The following is a 24,117-nucleotide window of genomic DNA, read 5'->3' on the forward strand; positions in this document are numbered from 1 at the left end:
GTGATGCATCCTCCCATCAGCTGTTTTTGTTTTGCTGTGTGAATATTGGAAGTTAATAACATAATCATAACAACAGTGTCGACTGACTCCAGTGAAACAGTGCTGTCATTTATCTTTCCTCCTGTCCAGGTTGGGGACAGTACCCTCGCCGGATGATGTGTGCCGTCTGAGCCCGCTTGTCTGTCCGGACATTCCTCTCCCTGAAGAGTGTGAGCGTGGCGCTTGGAGTCGGGGAGCAGAGGAGGAGGGGAAGTGGGTTCCGGCGGGGATCGACCCGAGCCCAAAGGCCTCCGACCTCGGCCCAGCGGAGAGGAGCGGGGATTTGGCGGCTCGAATGGAGTCCCAGGACGTACCGGACGGTCCGGGAGTGCATCGATGCTTCATATGTGCCTCGTTTAACCAGGACACCACGTAAGCGACCCGCGGACCGGGCCCAGCATAAACTCAATCTCTTTGATTGCACCTGACTGTTGCATAATTGTTTTTCTGCCTCATTTACAAAGTCTGGTTTATTTGCTTATACGGGGGAGTTGGAAGACAGCGTCCGACATGAAACTACTTCTGTACGCCTCATTAAAACTTCGAGATGAGTCACAACGAGCTGAAAGTGAAGTAGGCCACTGTGTTAATCTTCAGGCCTGTTGCACATTGAACTCATCGGTTAGTACTGCAACCAAACTTCTGACTGCTGTAAAACACAATGTGTAGGCCTGTTCTAGTCTCTACTTCCCCCGTGATTCATGACAGCAGTTTACCTACAATAATATTACATGTTAATAATTAACATGTAACAGTAAGAACAAATGTACTTGTCCTCTGCTTACTGAGTATTTAAGGTCAAGCTATAAAATAACTGACAAATCCAGGAGATCTCTTTGGCTTCTTCAGTTACAGGTGTGCCTCCTTACATAAACATCATCCTTGGCTTTGGTTGTAAAACCAAGCAGGTGGTTAAACAGTCCAGTACAGTATCTTTTGTGCCTTCAGGTTATTTTCAACTCCAACCTTGACAAGATAATAGGACAGGCTTCTTCGGGACAATTAGCAGTTTTTAAATGGAAGCTTTGTTATGACTGTGTCCAACAAGATAAGAAAGCTCAGAGAAATCATGTCACACATGGCTACCAAGAACCTCCAAACGCCTGGATCTGACCTGACAACCGTGTCCTACCCTCTCCTGTCGGTTACAGCCTTAAGTTAAGACCTTGTGCTAGTATAAGAAAATGGCCAAAGATGTGTCAGTTTTCAGTGCGCCTGTAAAGAAGTCACCTCAGCTGATATTCACACTGATCCTATAACTACTGTTTCCTGGATGGAAATGATACCAGTGATATGTACCATCTATTATATTCACCCCACCTTGATTTACACCTTGTGAATGGATAATCCAGTGCTTTCCAATGGCAAGCTATTCATTTTAATCAAATCCATTCACTAATTGGTTCGGTAATAACAATCAAACCAAAGATTATTTTACTGCTCCAAAAGCAATGTATCAAAATATGGACAACAAACTGTGTTGAAATTGTGTGTTTAGCTATGTGAAAGCACATAAAATGCATCAGATTTAAATTTGGACAGAGTTTCAGGGGCTTTTTATTTTAAAATCATTCTAATTGAAAATTGTAATTACAATTGTGTGTGTGGCTGATATGATACTCTGTGCTTGTTTGTTTGTTTTTATCATAGTTCTCTGTCAGTGGGCACCAAGACCGGCTACCGGCTCTTCTCAGTCACAGCTGTGGACAAGCTGGACTGCATCCATGAGGGAGGTACGAGGGAACCTGTTCCTTACTCTCTTTACTCAGCAACATTTAGTGTGCAACATTGCACGACAGCTTAAAACCACATCTGCAGTGTAGAATATGGACGTTTTTGTTTACCTGTAAAAGTTCAGTTACGCATACAGAAAGTACATTATGCATCCGCCCCCTAAAATGACACAACCACAGTGACAGACATTTACACAGTATTATTTGGGCAGTGGTCAGGTTCACCTTGGTCTTAAAACTCAGACACACTGCCACATATTTGCTCTGCTGCACCTTTGGGCAAACACAGAAGAATGGTCGGTTTTCTAATTCTCAACAGCAGCAATGAAAGAGAAAGTTCAGAGATGGTTGAGGAAATTTTAACTGTTCTTGCTTTCTGGTGACTGAATTTCTCTTCTTGTGTAAATAAAAGTGGTTTGGCCGCAAGAATGACAGCAGTAAAGCCATTTTTATTTGTATTCAATGTATAGGAAGTTGTATAGGAACAGAAAACAATCAGCCTTTGTGAAAGGACTGTAAATGCACTGTTGATATGAGGTTACATCGAAGCTTCCTTATGCAGTCCGTATCCAAGACCTTTGTCTTGTCCTCCCAGTGGAGTGTCTGGACGTCTACATAGTGGAGCGGCTGTTCTCCAGCAGCCTGGTGGTGGTGGTCAGTCTGTCCATGCCTCGACGAATGAACGTGTACCACTTCAAGAAAGGTACAGAGATCTGTAACTACAGCTACTCCAACAACATCCTCTCCGTCAGGCTCAACAGACAGGTAAGATCAGGAAGTGGATCTTCCCATACCTGTGATCCTTCTGGTTCGTGCTGTTAGATAAAGGATCTTGCACTAATCTCCTTTCTTTGTTGCCCTCACTTTCCGTGTCAACATCAGCGACTTGTGGTTTGCCTGGAAGAGTCGATCTACATCCACAATATCAAGGACATGAAACTACTCAAGACCCTGCTCAACACACCCTCCAACCCCTCAGGTACACTCAAGGTGTTAAATGAACTGAAAGCTAGATGTTACAAAAACTGGGTGACCCCACGGCCAAATGTTGTCAGGCAGCTAGATGTTGGAAAACCACATAATAAAACATCTTAATTTTTAGTGAAGCCACTATTGGTGGTCCAAATACTTTTTTGTCTTTATTTTGAACTGTTTATCATTGTTTCATCATTTAAAACTGAACAAGTGTGCTTGAATTATCTTTCTTTGAAGTAAATACGTTTTTTGTTTCAACACGATCTATCTACATATATAAAGTTAAGAAAATCATAACTTTTTAATTGTGGCTTAAATAATTATCGGCACCACCGTGTGTAATAATAATGTATATATTTGTATAAAATCTTGAAAATTAACTTCAATTCATGCAAAGGGCGAAAATACTGTAGAATCTTTGCTGAAAACATACTGATATAACTACAAACTACATTTACAGGCTAATGTTAACTGCTACAATATAGTGTAACAGCAGCACAAGCAGAGAAGAGTCGTAAATTCTGTAAAGTGACTCGGTAATCTCAGTTCGCTGATAGATTAGTAGCCACCAGAAAACTGCTGGTCGCAGCAGACCAGGAGCAGCGAAACTGGACAAGAGTGTATTTTAAGTGCTTAGGAAGCCAACCGACTTGAAAACGGTCACTTCTTCTTTCAGAACTTAACTATTGTTGCTTTCAGGCTGCTTGCTAGAATGCAAAATAACAATATAGTCTTGTAAAAGAAATACTCAAGCACTCAAAAGCATTGATGATCACCCTGTGACAATGACACAGTAAGCAAAAAGCACTGTGTTGAAAACAGACATGCGCTGTTTGTTTGATTTTGGAATTGCCGTTGGTTCAGCAGCAAATACTTGGTTCAGACAGATGAAACATGTTCTGCTCCATTTGAAGGAAAGGGGCAAGATTGGTCCAATAGTAGATGTTGAAGACAAAAGACAGAAAAAGAAACGGTCACAAAAAACTGTCCTCTGTACTCCGTCGTAGGTCTCTGCGCGCTCTCCGTCAACCACAGTAACTCCTACCTGGCGTACCCTGGCAGCACCACCATCGGAGAGATCACAGTTTACGATGCCAACAACCTGGTGAGGCTGCATTAAAACTCAACATTGCGGTGAAGGACAGATTGCAGCTGTTTTATTTCACTTGAAAACCACATGAGGTAAAAAGGCAACCCTGGTGCTGGTGCTCACATCATCAGAATGCATTTGTTTGCCCCCTTTAGAGCACTGTGACGCTGATCCAGGCCCACGACAGTCCCCTGGCTGCCCTCACATTCAACGCCTCTGGCACAAAACTGGCCAGTGCATCAGAGAAGGTGAGGGCTTTGATCCCACTTTACCCCTCCTGTTTAAATACCTATCGGCCCGTCTGACCACATCCTCCTCCACAGGGTACCGTTATCAGAGTCTTCAGCGTGCCTGAAGGAGTGAAGCTGTTTGAATTCCGACGAGGGATGAAGAGGTTAGCGCTCATGTTTTCTTGTGGTTCAGTCATAAAGTATTAAAAGACAAACTGAGGGCAGGCAGCAGACAAAACGATTCATGGTGTACGACGGAGGTCAAACAAAGTTCTCGTGACTGGGAGGTTAGCAGTTCAAATGACCCTCCTCTTCCTCACCAGTTAGGTTAGAGAGAGAAACTTTACTCCTTATCTGTCTGGAAGCCAGTGGTAGATGGCCGTGACTGTGCTGTGCACACTGTCGATGGCGATGTGAGTCTTGGAAACATTAGACTGAAAGACAGTGGAGTCACACACAACGTTTTAGCCCTCAAAGTGTTGTGACCAGGTCAGAGTCATGCCTTATATCAGCTAACGTCACAAGCTTGTGGTTGAGAAACACGTCATTCGTACACTCATCTCTTCCTGTTTTGTCCTTTTCTGTTCCTTGTGTGTCAGATATGTCAGCATCAGTTCGCTGTCCTTCAGCGCAGACGCACAGTTCCTGTGTGCCTCCAGCAACACGGAGACGGTTCATATCTTTAAACTGGAGCAACACAGCCCCAGGTAAACACTCACTCTTAGTTTTATTTTGAAGTCACTGACGAACCAATTTAGACACAATATGCTGATCATATTAATGCTGTTAGATACAGTAATAATGGCAATACATAGATTGTGTGGTAATATGCAGTAATAATCAATGATAAACCATTACTGTGACAGTGTCCTGCCTCACAATTACAACTAAAGGATACTGAGATCAAAATAAAGCCTGTTTTTCAAAGTATGGTGACTAATTCTCTAATGAGACTGACAATAAGAAATGATTTCTCTATTGTCCTTATCTGAACCCTTTAGTCCTGTTTACATGAACATCCAGCTCCCTCTGCTGTAATTATAATATAAGGCAGCAATTTTCCCATATGTCTCAGCCCCATTTATAAAACCAGAATCACCTCCTCGTGGTTGGTTGCCTCCATCAAGCTTCAGATACATATATGTAGTGAAGACTTTTAAGGAATCCTTATGCGTGTTCACACAATTGGCCGACAAAGCTGATTGACTGTCGACAATGCTTTAAATAGATGTAGCTGCAAAGAAGCTACAAATTCTAAACCACGGATGATTCACAGACATCTTCAACCAGACAGCACAGAAGTGGACACCCAAGATTATCGTCACAAATTCAGTATCCAACATAAAATGGGAATTATGGTCAAAGTCTCCCTTCGGTTCCTGAGTTATGGTGTAGCATAATGTACAGAAAAGTGTTTTGTTTTTTTTAGAACATTGTAATATCACAGTGAAGTTGACCTTTGACCTTTTGGATATTCATTATTATCACTTCATTATTTTATCCTATTAGACATTAATGTGAAATTATTTTGGAATTAATGTATATATTCTTCATGGGCACAACCCTGTGAGGTCACAGTGACCTCTGACCTTCCATCTCTAAAATCAAATGACTTCATCGTTGGGACCAAGTGAACATTTGTGCACAATTTGAAGAAATTGCCTCGAGGTGTTTCTGAGGCGTTGTGTTCAGGAGAATGGGATGGTGTGGAGGCATAATTAAACTAACGTCTCTCTAGTAGTAATTTATTCATGGTAAATGTTAACAATCTTGTTCCTTTCCAGTGGAGAGGAAGAGTCTCCGACATGGTCAGCATACGTGGGCAAAATGTTCACAGCAGCCAGCACCTACTTGCCCACGCAGGTGTCGGACATGATGCATCAGGACAGAGCCTTCGCCACCGTTCGACTCAACATGTTCGGCTTGAAGAACATCTGCGCTCTGGCTACGTAAGGCAGCGCAGGAGATCAACAGCATGAGAGAGTAAGTTTTGAAAGTGTGAATCTGTGCAGGTTTATTCACATCTGATGTGTTTTGTTGGTCAGGATTCAGAAGCTTCCTCGCCTGCTCGTGGCTTCCTCAGACGGGTTTCTGTATATCTATAATGTGGATCCACAGGATGGAGGCGAGTGTGTCCTTGTCCAAAAACACAGGTGTGTATGTCTTAGTGGAATGCATCCTTCATAAATGTTTGCATCTAAACCCTAACCGTAAATTAAAATGTTCACTCATTTTGGTTCCCTCAACTTAACTGGAAAGTGGAAATGGAAATGAAAGTTACCTGAAATGTTGGACTAGTAGTAGTAGTTTAAAATGTAACACTGGTTTAGTTGGATGTTACAATGTTGTTACGCTTCTGTCTGGTCTGTTCCTGTAGGCTCTTTGACTCCAGTGAGGAGCAGGTGGAAGAAAAAGAAGAGGAGAACATAGAGGATGTTCCTCCACAACCAGCTGGCCAATCGTATGCTGCCACTGTGGCTCTCCCGTCGACCCCGCCCTCCTCCACCACTCTCATGGGTAAAGTATTCCTAATCGATAAACTGATGAAAACCGCTCATAAGTTTACCACTGCCATTCTGAATTAGATACATAACAGTTTACCTTTAAACCCTACTTAAAACTACTTATTTTTTGAAACTTGTTTTAACCAAGCAGCTGGTTTGCGTAGAGTTAAAAAATATCAGAAATACTTGATACTAAAATCCGGAAAGTGCTCTTAAGTCATTTTTGACAGTTACACAAGAAGTTTTAATTTTACAAATTTCATTAGAAATTCCTTAAATAGTTCATGTGGGAGATGTAAATAAGTACCACCGTAGGAAACCTTTGCTACTTTTAAAAAGCGTGTTTTGAAATAGAATAACTGCTTGTCTGAAAGTAATAGGAATAACCTTTATTTAAACTAATTGAAACCCCTTTTAAAGGTGGTGTTACATTTCCAGAAAGTGTGATGGTAGCAAAGGATATGATAAATGCTTTCACCTAATACAACGTAGCCATACATCAGGATTATTATTTTGATCTTCGATGAATGCTGGCTAATAGATTTAAGGGCTTTTAAGGAGAGTAAAGTCTTACAATAAACACTTCAGTGATGATTACCAAATCATTAACTTTAAAATACATATGAAGCATCTATGAAGTTTCATTTTAATTTTGTGAGTCAGAGCTGAGGTGATGACACAACTTCTCAGACAAAGCAGCAGGTGCAACAAAAAGTATCCTGCGGGACAAAGATGAGAGTAACATCTCTGCGTCTCATTTCTTTTCTTCCCAGGCTACTCTGAAGATGGGGGAGCGCAGAAGGGAGACGTCTTCCCCGAGCACGAGTTTGCAGAGGGCCCCGTTTGTCTGGACGACGAGAATGAGTTTCCTCCAGTCGGCAGCCAGAGTAACTGACCAAACACCCCGCCGATGAACCCTTCTGCCCCTACACAAAAATCAGACTTACTTGTTTCAAGCAGGGAGGGTGGACAAAAATATTCCTGATGTGTTCAGACATTGTCTGCCCCCCCCCCCCCCCCCCCCCCTCACACACACACACACAAGTTCTCCTGCCGACCAATAGGGTCAAATCCCGCAACATATTACTTCCTGGTGTTTCTGTATTCTGCGCCCTTCTTACATTTTATAAGGAATATAGAAGAAAGAAAAAAAAAACACTAAAACAGAGTGGGACGTCCACTCATTAGAAAAAACTCTACCAAAACATTTGCTCTTTTCTTAGACAGACTGTCTAAGAACAGTCCTGCTGTTAACTCCCATGTAATGCTATTAACAACAGTGGTAAACAGTTTTAAATAACCACTGTGCACGGCAAGAAATCCTGACAACACATGTACATTATTGTTCAATATACAATACGTGTTATTGGACAATATGTTCCAAACAAAATATTATCAAGGTAGCAATTTACCAAATGAGAAAGTAAGTATTATGAGCTGACTGACAATACTACTCATGTAGTAGAGAAGAGCACAAGTGGGCGTGGCCTGCTGCCATTGTAGAGTAACCAGGGGTCCGATTCACAAAACTGCTCTGATGAAAGATGCTTAGAAGTCACCTTTGATGTAGTTTTAGCAGCAAGCCGAGGGGAATGTGACAGCTGATAAAGGTAGTCTAAAAAGAAGAACACCTCATGTGTTTCTGTCACTTTCAAGTCTTTATGAATTAGCTCCTTAAGCTCTATCATCAGGGCATGTCTGTCCATCGGGCCCCAGGACTTATCAATGGGCATTAAATGTGTCATACCTCAAGAGAGAGCGAGAGTGTTCGCTCAATGAAGGAAGAAGATTTTGCGTGATCCACTATTTAAAATCGCACTACATGCCTCAGGTGTCACGCGATCTGCAGATGCAGCCGTGATGCTAAATATGTCAGCAATAGATGTGATTTAAAAACCTGCGGAGTCACAAATGTAACCTGATAATATGTTTTGGAAGAGTCGGCTCTGTGGGAGGAGTGGTCAACAGCTTAATGTGAAAAGCTGCACGCGACGAAGTTACAGGTTCTCAACTTTCAGCGATATCCTGAAGACCTTTTTATTTACTACATGATGCTGAAGACATTCACATGTGGTTCTTTTTACATTGATGTATTAAATATTCTTTCGCAAAAGGTTTTAAGTATTACACATCAACACATAGAATTACCATGCCTAAATATATATGGAGGATTTTTACCGTGTGTATAATGTATATATAACATTTCTATAGTACTGTTGTAATAAGTAACATAGTAATACCATGTGATTTGCCAAAAGATGGCGCTATTAGGACGTCCTTGAGCTGCAGTGAGCTGTTCAATGCTGGACACCAGAGACTCATTAAAACCCGAGAAATGATTCAACCTCTGCTACATGTGGTTTGGATTTTTTTTTTTTAAACTAGCATAATTTCAGCTGTAAATGTTTGGATGTTGCATTAAATCTCATCAAATATCCAACAAAATCATAATGCTACACTTGTGGAAATTTCTAGTTCTAGCAATCAATGTGGCTTTAATTACACAGCCACAAACGGATCCATAGATTGTTGTACAATGTTTCATGGTCTGATTGATGTTATTGTTCTCAAATTATTGACCTCACTGAGAATTAAATCAGCCACTTGTCTACAAACTGACCAAAGTACGACCGCCTGCCTCTCTTTGCTCTTTCCTCTTGTTTGCACATCTGCTGCTCCATCTGGACGTTGGACTTCCCAAACAAAAACACCCTCTACAAACAAACTGCATCCAAAGAAGATATTTGTCCCCACATCTGTTTGCTTACATCCGTGAGCCTCTCTTGTTTGTGCGTTCATCCCAGCGTGTGGCATCGACAAACGGGCTCCGTCGGGTCGCAGCAGGGCGCTGCTGATTTGTCCGTGATGTAGTCTGCTGTGGACACTGACTTGTCGGCGGCGATGTCCCATAATAGCTCTTCCCTCCTGCGGGCGATCCTCTCTGCTACCGCCTGGTATTCAGGTGTCTCAACCTCCACGGGTGTTTCCTCCCCCTCGTCACGCTCCAGATCAAATATCAAGGGCGGATCATGGAGCTGCTCCATTCCTGTTGCACCACCACATGCTTCTGCTGCACCTGTAAGGAAACAAGGGAATGTGCATTTCTTATCAGCCCTTTTTCTACTCTCTTTTTCCTTTCTCACCCCGAAATAAAAAGTTTGGAACCAAGGTTTTGGTTACCTATTTTTTTATGTAGATACATGTTGAGTATTTAAATTTTAAAAAAAAGGTGTCAGAGACAGGACAGGAGAAAATTGCCTCTTTACAATAGGGAGTCTGGGAAGCTCTGTTGTTTATATTCAGTGTTCTTAAATGTTGTGTTCTGTATCACACCACCAGAAAGGAATATTTATATGAACTAGGTCAGCAAGGGTCAGTTAACACATGTCCAGAGCACCTCCAGGAGGTCTCTAAAAGGATAGCATTTCTCTGTGACAAAAGGAAGTAGAAAATGTCAGGCATAAATAGCATGAAACTTTGTACATTTAATGTAAAGGGGATCCATCATCCAATTAAGTGGAAAAAAATATTAAGTTTTGTCAAAAAAGACAAGGTACAGATAGCTTTCTTACAAGAAACCCACCTAGTGAACAAGGAACACGTGAAACCTGAGCGAGACTGGGTAGGCCAGACTTACTACTCATCATTGTCCTCCAATAAGAAAAATATCAACTGTGTTTTTGTATCATTTTATAAATCATTATACAAAACTGATAACAGCCCAAAAGAGGAACTCAACAAATTATTTTCTAAAATTAAATGACCTACACTAACAAAAGAACAGCAAAAATCTTCAGGAAAAGGACATATTAGAAGTAATGGCATTGATGCACGGCGGAAAATCACCAGATGGGTTCCCGGCGGAGTGGTTTAAAGCTTTTAAAAACAAGGTCACTCCTCATCTGGTCATAACTTATAACTACAGCTTCAACACAACCCACCAATTACCTGAAACAATGTCGCTAGGCAACATTAGCCTGATACTGAAAAGAAACAAGGACCCTGATGACCCGGCGTCTTACAGACCCATATTGCTCATTAATGTAGATGCAAAGATTTTAGCTAAGTTATTGACTCTGAGGCTTGAACCACTAATATTAATATTAGTAAATCCTGATCAAACAGGCTTTATTAAAGGGAGGAATTCCTCTAATAATATGAGGAGGCTCCTGAACAGAGATAACGCCAGAGGTAATAACGTGCAGGGCCTTGTAGTGTCTCTGGACTCATTAAAAGCATTTGATAGGGTTGAATAGCCCTTTCTTTTCTATGCTATGGAAAAAATTTAAATAGGTACAGAATTCATTGACTGGGTGAAACTGCTGTATTTTTCTCCAAGAGCGGCCGTTATTTCTAACTCCTACTGCTCAGATCCTTTCCCATTAGAGCGTTCCATTTTCTGTTTTGTATTCTTAAAGTGTTGAAGTTTTGTCTTGATAAGTTGTAAAATCAGAAAAAGAAGAAAAAAAAAAGTTTCAAACAAAGATGCAGTTTGTCTGAAAACAGGCCTATTAGTGACCTTCAAAATGTTTCATATTGTATTCAACTGTAAATTAACTTAATATTCTAATGCACTGAAATATTTGATTAAACTCCGATATTCGCTTCATTTCTGCAGTGTGACACTTCACTATGAGAGTGAAGCTGCTATAATGTAGCCTTTATATTCAAAAATATGTCTGCAGAAAGACCAACAACACTGAGCCTCCAGACTGGTACCACTATGTTAAATCATGTAAACCCTCCACCATAGAGGCAGGGCATAACAAGCAGCACTGCAGATATGCATTGAAAAACAGCTCTGTAGTTAGTTAAGAACACTACATCTGCATTGTGTCTGACTGTAGTCGTACATACGACTTGTGTGTGACCTGTACCTGTGATGTAGAAAGCTTTGTGTTTCCCAGTTCGAACTGCCTGCAGGTCACCAAACTTCCCTGCAGCCCCGCTGTTAGGGTGAAAGAGAAACTAGGGGAAAGGATAGAAGTATTATTGTAACTCAACAGGACAATCCCCACTAAGTGATAGTTTTTTGTACCTCATGTCCCATCTGTTCACCGTGAAGGAGGGTATTTGTGGCATCAATGCCGTCATAACGTCTGTCTGAAGGCGCTGTCACCCCCGCTAGGGACAGAAGAGTTGGGAAGATGTCCATACCGCTGGATGAGGAGAAGAGAGGTGAGGAAAGGTTGTTTTACGTGGATTTTTTTTTTTTACTGATATTGGTGAAAGACTTTTTGGTAACTAGTAGTGTGCCTCAGTTGGATCCATAACATCTGGTTACTACCGAGTCCTGAAGCACTCCGTTGGTTTACGTCAAGGTAGTCACGTAAATTATAGGATCTAAAAAACGATTTCTCCATATTTACACATGCATAATGTATGTATACTGTCCCTGCATATTGGTAAAGTGGGCGTACCTGAGAAGGGCGGAGCTGGTTGTGTTTGCAGGGATCTTCCCAGGCCAATAGGCCACTGTCGGCACCCTGTGACCCCCCTCCCAGGTGGTCCGCTTAGCTGAACCTCCACCTAACACACTCCCAAAAGATGACTTTAGAGACGTGAAGTTTCACAGTAATAAAATGTACCCAAGCTGCAGCCACCTCCATATTAGTGAACACAACAACCCCCCTCATTAAGAAGGCATAGTAGAGCTCGCAGTTTTATACCTTTGCTGGTCTGCCACTTTCCTGTGAAAGGTCCTACATTTCCTGCCAACTGGCACTTTTGTTCCCAAGGACCGTTGTCACCTAAATACAAGTTAGACTGCGTTGAAAGCTCCGTCACGTTAACACACACACTATTATTCTGCAAGTAATCCATCCAGCAGACTAACCTGTGAACCAGATGAGAGTATTGTCTTTGTCCGTGTCATCTGAAGCCGTCTTTACTGCCCCGACCAGACTGTCCATCTCGCTCAGACTGGCGGCGTACGCTCCATTGTTTGGGGCGCGAGCAGAGGTAGAGGCGTCTGGTGAGAGCGGAGGGGCCAAGGGGACGTGCATGTGAGCCAGTGCCATGTAGACCAGATAGGGCTGTCCTCGCTTACTGAAAAGATCATTAAAAAGAAAATGTGCACTGAGAAACGCTCACAAGCAGATTTGTGTTACAACAAAATGAGCTGACAAGCTTTTGATTCACTGACCTTCAAAAACATGGCAACATGAGATAACTATCATATTTCTGTCAGACATTTTGACTTGTCACAGTCACACAAGACACAACATTAAGAATAATGATCCTTGACATTTAGTGTGGAGATGCTCACCACAACAAAAGACTATTATGCTGCAATTCACTTCAAGCTAGGAAGAGTCGGCGTCCATGTGAGGATTACCACGTGTCTACTAATGGCTTTAGAAAAAGGTTTCCAAAAACATGTCTGCCAATATTTCAAACAACATTAAGTGTGCTACATGCAATAACTATGTGTTTCATATTTGCTACCAAAACATATTGGCACATAAAACTGCAATAAAATACATTGAATTATTAAATCAGTCATGTGGATGTAGTCACACAGAATTAAACAATTACAAGCAGCATTCATGTTTCCTACTTCAAAGTTCATGTTGCCGTTTTAAGGAATGTGGACTTTACATTTGAAACACAACATTACTCATTTAAAATGACAGTGAATGAAGCCTGCATACTGTTGCATCTCCTTGACGCCGCATGACCGATAACTGCTGCACTTGTTCACATGACCTCGAAGTATAGTATGAAGGCATGTTGTTGTTCACACACAGCTGCAAACAGCAGGGTTCACCGCCCTCCTCCTCCTGCTCCTCCAAGACACACACACACACACACACCTCTAAATGTTTTTCAAACAGATGCTGACAAATGTTGGCACCTGCCGCTGATATATCAGATGTTAACCTCTCATGTTTTCCCACGAATGATCTGAGGCAATAATAATAATGGGTAATAATTTCACATGATGAAACCTTTGTTAGATCTCTGCAGTGATAACAACTGACAATAACAAGGTAAGACTACAAACAGTGTTTAGTCTTAAGAAATTCAGACTAAGAGCCTTTAATTAATAGAAACGGTCACAGACAACACCGCCTTTACTGTTGTGATGTGCCAGGTAATGAAGTATGAGTATCATTCATATTAGATTTCACCCTCATACACACTTCATACTTATGAAGTAATTTAATTCTTGCAATATAGTGGTTTACAGTGTAATCATATGAATCATGACTAAGCCCGAGACGTGCACGTCCACAGGGTTCTGTCAGCTCTAAATCTGTCACATAATGTAGTAGAAATCGTTTAACACACAAGTTATTCTTTGTGTATCCTTGCAGATGTGTTGTACCTTGCGTTGTGTATAATCTGGAGTGCAGCAGATTTGTATTGCTCTGTCAGTGTCCACAGGTCAAGCGGCTGCTCCACAATACTGCTGTTTTCCATCAGAGGAAGGCCCACGTTGGTATAACAACCTCCATGCGCGCTCCTCTTCAATCTACGACATTAAAACAGAGCATTATAACATAGTAAATGTTGTGTGAGTGTTTGTGTTTATGCCAAGCGGTTACAGGGTTAGAAATTAAAGAGGGTGTTGTCGGAGGCAGGTTGAGATCTGATCAAAGAGAATTAGCAGTTGATAACATTACTAGGGTTGTGTATTGGCAAGGATCTTGACATACGTATCAAGATTCCGGGGTTACGATTCAATGTCACGACACTGTAAGCAAGGTGATACGCCTTGCTTACATATTATGCATGTATACATATTCGGCCATTGGTGGCAGCGTTAATAGTGGTGCTAGATTGGATCAGCCGGAAGGGACACACTGCCTGTGATTGGTCATGATGTTGTGGGGACGGGTTAAATGGGACCGTTTACTTTTGCATCACCTTGTAAAGCCAAGAAAACAACTACAAAGTCTTTCAGTTTCTTTTAAAATATATAATGCAAACACCAGGCTTCAGAGGTAAATACACTGACTGAAACTTTGTTTCAGCTTCTTATAAATATCACCTACTTTCTGTTGATTTCATTTGCTGTACTTACAACCATTACTTTTTGTATTTCTATAATACAAATAAAAATTTTGGACGTCTCTTAACAATGTCATGTACTCAGTCTTACTCTATACATCTTATACTTAAAACTTTCATTATGGCCTGAGAGGCTTACTTTAGGAGCCATTGAGCCACACCTGATCAGAGGTCCAGACGAGTCACATGGGAGGCACTCTGGGAGATCATATCCTGGTATGTCGGTACAGCCCATGTCATTACTGTAGGGAACACCCAAGTAGTAGTCAAAACCTGTCAAAGAGACAAAGAAACTGAAAGTCTCATCTCCCAAACACAACATACCCATTAAAAAGCACCTAAAGCTGCACTGCAATGCCGCTTCTAAAAGTCCTTGCTGTATGATCACGCAGTGAAAACAAGGTCCACGCATCTCAGTGCACCCTCTGCCCTTAGAGTTACAACTGCAGCGACCCTCTCACCCTGGCGTGGTGAACAAGGGCTTTGAGCCTTTTTTCACTGCAGTACCTGAACATCCTCAATGCTGCATATGAAGGAAAAATTGCCTGAACACGAGGCACAACTTTGGAGGGAAGCTCGACAAGTAAAATGGTTCTACTGTACAATGACTATAAGATGTTAATGTGTAGGTTTGGGGGAGAGAGTAGAGACTGAAGAAGGGGAGTCAGGTGCAAGTTTGACATCTCGCAGGACACATCTGGAGAGAATCTGGGATCAGTGACCCTGTTCGGTCTGTTCTCTGCAGTGACGCCGATGTGGCTGGAAAGGTCTAGAAAGTCTGACTGAGACCGTAACGCTGAACTGGACAGACACAGTACTGTGCAATAGAAAAGTGTCTGTTAGCTCATATTTCATTAATTTGTGTGACATTTGCAAATACATTTTAATAATGTTTAAAACCTGGTTAAATAAATGCCTGTACATTTGGGTTTCAGGGATTCTTCTGCCACTGGTAGTATTGCAACTATTTTGAAACTACTTAACCCTGGACATTTAACAGTTTCATATTTTGGATTTGTTACTAGTGCATATATAATCTAAATTCCCTTCATTCTTAGATGTATCTCGCGCCTAAATTAATTATTCTATATCCTTGCAGCCGTTGGAGGCCCCTTTCCTCACAGGGTTTACTGAGGTTTCAGACAGAGTTTTAACTTTTTAATCTCACCAGTACATATAAAAAAAAAGGTTGATTATCTGTACTGTAGGTTGACAGAAGCAAAAAAATCTAAACCTTTTTGAAAAACTCCCACCTGATCCAAGACTGCAATGTTCAGCTGGGTCTAGCTTGACAGATCCGGGGGTTACATTTCAAGCTCACCTCTGTTAGTCGGACTGTACGGTCCATGGTGTCCCAGATGCCATTTCCCGATCAAGGCTGTGTAATATCCTGCCCTCTGTAGAAGCAGAGGCAAGGTGACTTCAGACAGAGGCAGACCGGCCACAGAGTCCACCGCAAAGTTATGAGTCACCCCATTTCTTAAGCCATACCGGCCTGTCAGGAGAGCAGCACGGGACGGAGAGCACGTTGAGGCTGGGGAGTGGAAGTCCGTCAGTCTGGAAAAAAGAACACCACTTACAGTGAAGGAAATAATTATTTGATCCCTTGTCGATTTTGTAAGTTTGCCCACTGACAAAGAAATGAACGGTCCATAATTGTAATGGTAGGTTTATTTTAAGTTAGAGACAGAATCTAAAAAAATATTTAAAAAAAAAAAAAATCCAGAAAATCACATCATATAAAAGTTATAAATTGATTTGCATTTGATTGTTTGAAATAAGTATTTGATCCCCTAGAAAAACATGACTCGGTGGAGAAACCGTGGTTGGCAAGCGCATAGGTCAGACGTCTCTTGTAGTTGTTCACCAGGTTTGAACACATCTCAGGAGGGATTTTGGTCCACTCCTCTTTGCAGATCCTCTAAATCCTTCAGGTTTCGAGGTTGTCGCTTGGCAACTCGAAGCTTCAGCTCCCTCCACAGATTTTCTACGGGATTAAGGTCCAGAGACCGGCTCGGCCACTCCATGACCTGAATGTGCTTCTTCTTGAGCCGCTCCTTTGTTGCCTTGGCCGTATGTTTTGGGTCATTGTCGTGCTGGAAGACCGGTCCACGATCCATTTTCAGTGTCCTGGCTGAGGGGAGGAGGTTGTCGCCCAAGATTTCACAGTACGTGGCCCCGTCCATCCTCCCCTCGATGCGGTGAAGTCGTCCTGTTCCCTTAGCAGAGAAACACCCCCAAAGCATAATGTTTCCACCTCCAGGCTTGACGGTGGGGACGGTGTTCTCGGGGTTATTATAGTCAGCATTTCTCTTCCTCCAAACACGGCGAGTCGAGCTGATGCCAAAGAGCTTGATTTTGGTCTCATCTGACCACATCACCTTCTCCCAAGCCTTCTCTGAATCATTCAGGTGTTCATTGGCAAACTTCAGACGGGCCTGTAAATGTGCCTTCTTGAGCTGCAGGATTTTAATCCATTACGGCGTCGTGTGTTACTGATGGTTTTCTTGGTGACTGTGGTCCCGGCTGTCTTGAGATCATTAACAAGTTCCTCCCGTGTAGTTCTGGGCTGATCCATCACCTTTCTCATGGTTATCGATACCCCACGAGGTGAGATCTTGCGTGGAGCCCCAGACCGAGGGCGATTGATGGTCATTTTGTGTTTCTTCTATTTTTGAATAATCGCACCAACAGGTGTCTCCTTCTCACCGAGCTGCTTGCCGATGGTCTTGTAGCCCATTCCAGCCTTGTGCAGGTCTACAATCTTGTCCCTGACGTCCTTAGACAGCTCTTTGGTCTTTTCCATGGTGGAGCGGTTGGAATCTGATTGATTGAGTCTGTGGACAGGTGTCTTTTATACAGGTAATGAGTTGAGACAGGTGCCTTTTATACAGGTAATGAGTTGAGAAAGGTGTCTTTTATACAGGTAATGAGTTGGGATTCTGCGTACTTTCTTAAAGTGAGAGGACTAATCTAACCGGTCTGTGGGAGCCAGAATTCTTGCTGGTTGGTAGGGTATCAAATACTTATTTAACACAATCAAATGCAAATCAATTTATAACTATAATGTGATTTTCTGTATTTATTTATTTTTATATTCTGTCTCTCACTGTTAAAATAAACAATTATTTACAATTATAGACTGTTCATTTCTTTGTCAGCGGCCAAACTTACAAAATCGGCAAAGGATCAAATAATTATTTCCTTCACTGTATATGAAGAAATAACAGGAGGAATATATCCTGTCACTCAAACTCATGCAATATCATGTAAATCACCTCGAGACTTTGCTAATAATAAGGTATAAGATTATTTAAATCCTCAACCTGAGTCCTTGCTGTGCCATCAGGTTGAGGTAAGGTGTGTTGTTTGTCTTCCCTTCAGGCTGGTTAGCATCCAGGTCTCCCCAACCTATATCGTCTGCCAGTATGATGATGAAATTGGGCTTCTTATCCACTCCGGCTCCACATTTGGACACTTTGTGGAGTAGCAGCCCACATAGCAGCATCCCAGACAGAAACAGCAGGGTAGAAACCTCTGCCATTGTGGATCAAAATCTGCAAAGGGTCACACAACAAACAAAGGGTTTCCCTACAACATGAGCAGCAGAGCATACAAACACATTGTAAATATAAATATATATACTATGTACTGGATGCAATGCAAAAGTCACCAACTTTTAAAGGTATAATGATAAATATATACATAACAATGAAAGGGGGAACCGTCCAAGCACCCAGAAAACCCACAGAAATACAGGGGGAACATGCAAACTCCACACAGAAAGGCCTCAGTCAACCAGCAGGTTCAAGCCAAGACGCGACAGTGTTAACAACTGCACGACCCAATTCCACCAAATAACCTGGGTTCTTGTGGGCATGTAAACATAGCGACGGTGATAAAATCAAAATGATCACCTTCCTTCCTCGTTACACCAGTATATCCTGTTATAGTTGTAAATCTCCAAGACACAAATAAATATAATATATGCTGTAATGATGTCGGCAGCTACGGTTGAGAATTATAGTGAAAGTTGATATTTTACAGCAATCAAGAGTTTATGGGAGGGGTTGGACAGTCAAGAAAGTGGTGAACGGTAAACACAAAAGTACCTCTGCCGCTGCAGAAGGAAGGACAATCAGTCACACTGAATAATGGGAATTGTGCTGGCAAACAGTGTGAAGTCTTTGATTCGAGTAAACGACAGATATTACAAATATGAAAAGGGACAACTTTTGGTAAAAAAAAAATAGACAACGTTTTGTGACTGATGAATTTTTTTTATTTTTTATTAAATTGTTATGTAATTTACTCACATGTTAGTCTGAAGCAACACAAACTATTTCTCTAAGTTCTCAGGCACCAGCCATAATTTTGCACCCCTAGTTTGTGTGTGTGTGTGTGTGTGTGTGTGTGCGTGCGCGTGTGTGGGTGTACAGACGAACACATGGAATAACTAGCCGCAACCAGATCTCGTGCCTATTCATGAATGAATGTGAACTTGAATCAGACAGAGCCCGACAGTGTGTGTGTGTGTGTGTGTGTGTGTGTGTGTGTGTGTGGACAAATGGCAGTATTAATGGACGTGTATAACTCGGACAGTTTAGTTGTCCACTGAAGCAGCGCGCGGCATTTGCGGGATTACAAACGAAGAGAGCGAAGGACGAATTACTTCCGCGAGGGACGAGCAACTCACAGGTGAGACAGAAGTATTGCTTTAGTGAGACCGGCGTGGCAAGACACGCCTCGAGTTCAATATTTCCCCGAAACAGGCGACACACAAGTTGTTTCAGATTTTGTCCATGAGCAGTTGATCAGGGGTTACACCGCTGTTCACCGACCTGTCGCTGGACTGAACGTGCGTTTGCGTCAGCCGCACGAGGAACGACCATATGGCTGCTTCTTGTCAACAACCCACTGCCATCTTTCTTGAAGAAAAAAAAATAAAAATAAATACAGAATAACAAATTGTTCACTTTAAAAACAAGTAATTAATCAAAAATAATTGCTTAACCGGACAAAACAACACACGTGTTACATAAGTAGCGTGCTTACGTGTCGTGTGCGTAGTGGAGGTTAAACCGGCAGTGAACAGAAGGAAGTGGTATCAAATGTCATTTAGCGGGACCACATGTGTATATAGTTATGAAAAAATACTTAAAAAAAAATATTTTAACTTTATTGTGTGCACTTGTTTTTTTTTTTTATCTTTCTCTATACTGCTGTGACGAGTAAATTTCCCCACTGTGAGATCAATAAAGTCAAATCTAATCTAATCTAAGGATCATTGTGGCACCACTGTTCTTTGTAGGCTATTTGGGTAAACTTGAGAAAGTAAATCGACTCTATCAAATCAGTTGTCTAGGTAATGAAATAATCCTGTCACAGATGTAGAGCATTATTATTTGTGTTTGTGTATATTTAAAATGATCTTGACCTTAAAAATGTACATAATAAAATTACCTGTGTGTAAATACTTACATACATTTTGATGTTTATCCAATTTTATATATAAGGAAAATATTGTATCATATCCCTCTATGTCAACTGATGAAGTATCTTTTTGTTCTGTTCTATTAAAAATAATAAACATCCTAATGTATATGTGCCAAGATATCTATTAATGTGCTTACAAGTTTTGTTTAAGTGTAGAATTTTTTTTTAACATGAGTTATTGCATCGAAGTGCAATCACACCCGTCTTTGTCTTAATCCGACTGATCCAACGGGATTAAACTGTGAACAGGTGTAACTGGTAATCAAAATGTGTTGGCACAGAAATGACTCGTTGTGTGTGGGCATTTGTCTGTGACAGGTGTTCTGTTTGTGCATGTGTATTAATAAAGGTGTGCATGATGACAAACTTCTATTTTCCTGGTCTGCGCCACCATTTACCATTCATGTTCACTTGCTTCAAAGAATAATGTAATAATGTGTGAAACAAATCACAACATACCATACAGAGTAGTTGTGTTAATCTAAACTTTAACCGCAATTGTTGTAGCAGAAGTGTTTAGCGCATAATATGTGAAGTTGGTAGTTGGAAAAATGAGTTTATATTTTGCTAAACATAGCAGTACATTTTATGAAAGCTCCTAATGTTTAGTTTTACAAAAACTGGGGGTAAAAATTACAAAACAGGTTTTTACATCTGGAGAATTATGAGAGCCAACAAAATACAGTGCAGATTATGAATGATACAGTACACTTAGCCACCTGGGAAACCCAGAAGAAATCATGTATTCAGAGGAAGGCAGAAATGAAAAGCCATTGCCCCAAACCGTAATGCAAATAGAAAAGAGTGCAAACCAGGTTAAAGACATGTTTTTACATCACCATGGTTGGTAATAAAGGTACCGTGGTCTGCACCAGGATTTCAACGAGGATGTATTCCGTAACAAAGACCACAACATATTGGACTGAGTTTTGCATTTGTCTTTTATCCGTTATTTGAATGTTATGTTCAAGTTAATATCAGATATGCTGAAGATGAATAAAGTGAAGTCACAAAGGGGGATAGGTATTCTCTTCTCTTGCCTAAAAAGACTGTAAAGCAAAAGGGATGAAATACTCTAAATAAAATGTGTAACATTTACTCCCATAACCCTCAATATATCCCATCTCAATGCTCAGGTTACCTAGAATTGGGGCCAAACGTTTAATTAATATGTTGTAGATTTACTCCTGAAGCTGCATTAGTCACTGATGTGTAAAATGCTCAAAACATTTTACACAGTTTTCCACCCAGCTGCATTCATGTTTGATTTGCTCTATCCTTGTGCTGAGAGAGGCTATGTTTTTCTCCTGACCATCTCTGGTTCCAGCACACTTACAGTATGTCTACATTATCCAGTAAGGGTGCACAGAACCACTTTATTTAAAAGGGAAGCAGCTTGAGAAAGAGGGATATAAGAGAGGGAGTAAGATCAGATCAGCATCCTACTGGTAAGCCAGCAGTTATCAAGTCAGCTGACCTGAAGACAATAGGAGCAGATTTACCACCTCTAACATAAGAGGAGGAGCTCAAAATCTTTTTTCATCCTGCCACTAAAACTGCTGTTTGTCTTTACAGGGCATGGCACTGTGCAGAATCAAGGGACCACGATTCTTGGGCCCCAATGTGTATCCAGAAGCCCCTGATGGAGGCTGGGGTTGGGTGGTCGCTGTGGCCTTTTTCTTGGTGGAGGTTTTCACCTATGGCACCATTAAGAGCTTTGGCATCTTCCTGCAGGACCTGATGGAGGAGTTTGGAGAGACCAACAGTCGGGTCTCCTGGATTGTTTCCATCTGCATATTTGTCATGACCTTCAATGGTACGTACAGCTGTTGTGGTTAAGTACCGGCAACCGTGGAAAAAAATCATTGAGACGACATCAAATGACGATGAAGTTACGAGACAGTTCAGTTGTCCACTGTGAATCCTCAGGTCCTCTCTCCTCCGTGATGACTAGCCGCTTTGGTTTCCAAGTTGTTGTCATGATTGGAGGATTACTGATTTCCTCAGGTACCATTGCCACCAGCTTTACCAACTCCATCAACCAAATATACATCACCTATGGATTAGTTGCAGGTATTAATTTGGCTACCGCTTCCTTCATCTACCACTTTAAACTTCACACAATGCCATAATTCTTGGAATTTGTTCTTCGGCATTGTCTTCAGGTAAAAAAAAAAAATGTGCGTATCTCTTCAACTATGCAGGTCTGGGCTACAGTCTGACCTTCTTGCCCACTTTGACCATCCTTTCTCAGTACTTTAACTGTCGAAGATCTTTGGTCATATCTGTGGCTTCTATTGGAGAGTCTTTGTCGATGTTTGCCTTGGGACCAGGTGAGTGGAAGAACTTCTACTCATGGCTACAGTTGGACAAGACAAGTGTGAGCAAAGGGAAAAAACATGGGATGAATTGTTTTGGTTCTGAAGTTTGTATGAATTATTTAGTGACGGGAAATAAATTACTTACAAATCTGGGAGATACTGGGAACATTTTAAAGGATACGCTTCTATACTTTTCTGACTGTCAACAGTTACCAAGAAAAGGCTAAATCCAGCAATGAATTGATCCTACTGATAAATATTCTCAGTATAGTTCTGAAAAAACCCCAAATAAAAACACATCAGTGAGCCACATTGTTGCACTTGGTGACATGTTTTTTTCCTTTACATGAATAGGAGCATTGTACGCCATCCTGCTGCCAGAAATACTCTCTGAAAATGGTCCCCAACAAAAACACCACCTGTTTTGAAAGAAGAACAGATTGTGTGGGAATCAATGGCCTTAAGCCAAGAGCCACAGAAAACACTGTTGTTCTAGGTCTTGTAGTGTTTGTTTGTTTTTGTTGACATCAAGGTCCTGTGCACATTTTCCTTTTAATATTGATTTCCATAGCAGCCTATATACAAATCAGATCTTGAACATTGCGAATGTAATAATACTTTTGCAGCTTTATTGAAGAACTCTAACTGAATGCCCCTTTTTGCCTCCTAGCCTATTCGGCATTAAGGGACCATGTTGGCTGGCGACGTACCATGACAACGATTGGAGCTTTGCAAAGCATCATCATCGTCTGCGGTGTGCTGCTTCGACCAATCATTATTGAACCCAGAGGAAGTCCCAAGACAGAGACTGACACATCATCCCCTAAAGAACTGGAAGCCCTCAGTATACAAGAGAAGGGAGAGGCCATAGATAATGAGCTCACCACAGGCTCTGTCAGCACCGGGGACTCTGGTGTCGATTCGCTAAGGTACCCCGACAGCAGCAACCCTGAGGAGAATACTTTCCCGCGCAAAGAAGCAAGTTTAGAGACAGAACAAATATCTGTGGAAAACAGTAAGGGACAGATTAAAAAATCAAAAACAGAGGGCAGAACGGATAGAGAGGCAGGCAAACAAGGGATGAAAGGTGACGAATCAGGTGATGAAAAGCCATCTTCAAAGAATTCTAGACTCCTAGACTTCTCCATCCTCAGAGACTGCAGATTCATTTTGTACTCTCTGTTTGGACTGTTTGCCACGCTGGGCTTCTTCGCTCCTCCACTCTACATCATTGAGCTCAGTGTAAGTCGAGGCGTCGAACGGGGCCGCGCCACCTACATGCTTTCCATCATGGCTGTAGCGGAAATCTTAGGCCGATTCTTCATTGGGTGGATCCTGATGAGGAAGCAGCTCAGGAAGAAGAAGCTCCTCGTGCTTCTGGCATGTGTAATTGCAATGACTGCAGATCTGGTGGGATTTACTTTGGTTACAGAGTTTTATGGCCTCGCTGTGTGCTGCGCTTTGTATGGGTTCTTTATGGGAACGCTGGCATGCACCCACATCCCCATGCTGGCTGAGGATGATGTGGTGGGCATAGAAAGGATGTCTTCAGCTGCTGGTGTCTATGTGTTCATCCAGAGCTTTGCCGGGCTGGCTGGACCGCCACTTGGAGGTAAGAGGGGCGTTTTTTAAAGTCACATTTTCTACAAATGACTTCCTAGAATACAATTTTACTATTGCTTTTATCTTCTGATCACAAAATAATGCATTTTC

General features: G+C 41.7%; 3 protein-coding genes across 6 annotated transcripts in view; 2 read left to right on the forward strand and 1 right to left on the reverse strand.

Moving 5' to 3' along the window:
• Positions 1-8,920, forward strand: LOC138202150 (WD repeat domain phosphoinositide-interacting protein 1-like). The gene is made up of 12 exons (XM_069155931.1): positions 1-411; positions 1,690-1,772; positions 2,368-2,537; positions 2,655-2,751; positions 3,755-3,852; positions 3,993-4,085; positions 4,161-4,231; positions 4,667-4,774; positions 5,852-6,016; positions 6,113-6,220; positions 6,445-6,584; positions 7,345-8,920. Exons 1-12 carry the CDS (start codon positions 335-337, stop codon positions 7,464-7,466), a joined length of 1,332 nt encoding a protein of 443 aa, XP_069012032.1. The 5' UTR covers positions 1-334; the 3' UTR covers positions 7,467-8,920.
• On the reverse strand, positions 7,578-19,689 carry arsg (arylsulfatase G). 3 transcript variants are annotated; one of them, XM_069155928.1, is made up of 12 exons: positions 19,643-19,689; positions 19,284-19,511; positions 17,914-18,144; positions 15,909-16,144; positions 14,749-14,860; positions 13,902-14,048; positions 12,408-12,619; positions 12,241-12,321; positions 11,992-12,100; positions 11,610-11,730; positions 11,449-11,539; positions 7,578-9,647 (listed from the first exon to the last, which is right to left on the reverse strand). In XM_069155928.1, exons 3-12 carry the CDS (start codon positions 18,129-18,131, stop codon positions 9,367-9,369), a joined length of 1,608 nt encoding a protein of 535 aa, XP_069012029.1. In that variant the 5' UTR covers positions 18,132-18,144; positions 19,284-19,511; positions 19,643-19,689; the 3' UTR covers positions 7,578-9,366. The 3 variants fall into 3 exon arrangements, with proteins under 3 accessions (XP_069012029.1, XP_069012030.1, XP_069012031.1); XM_069155929.1 differs by lacking the exon at positions 19,643-19,689 and having other exon boundaries at positions 19,429-19,636; XM_069155930.1 differs by lacking the exons at positions 19,284-19,511; positions 19,643-19,689 and adding an exon at positions 18,505-18,562.
• Positions 19,040-24,117, forward strand: part of LOC138202148 (monocarboxylate transporter 7-like) — a 6,800-nt gene continuing 1,722 nt past the window's right edge. The window contains exons 1-5 of one of the 2 annotated variants that reach the window (XM_069155926.1): positions 19,040-19,285; positions 21,659-21,899; positions 22,013-22,156; positions 22,288-22,416; positions 23,075-24,016. In XM_069155926.1, the coding sequence (XP_069012027.1) occupies positions 21,662-21,899; positions 22,013-22,156; positions 22,288-22,416; positions 23,075-24,016 (1,453 nt within the window). In that variant the 5' untranslated portion in view covers positions 19,040-19,285; positions 21,659-21,661. The remainder of the gene's footprint in view (positions 19,286-21,658; positions 21,900-22,012; positions 22,157-22,287; positions 22,417-23,074; positions 24,017-24,117) is intronic. The other variant, XM_069155927.1, reaches the window with a different exon arrangement.

This window comes from Embiotoca jacksoni, unplaced genomic scaffold (genome assembly GCF_022577435.1).
Source record: "Embiotoca jacksoni isolate LCO1_2020_lvr unplaced genomic scaffold, fEmbJac1.0.p SCAF_20, whole genome shotgun sequence".
NCBI classification, from domain to species: Eukaryota; Metazoa; Chordata; class Actinopteri; family Embiotocidae; genus Embiotoca; species Embiotoca jacksoni.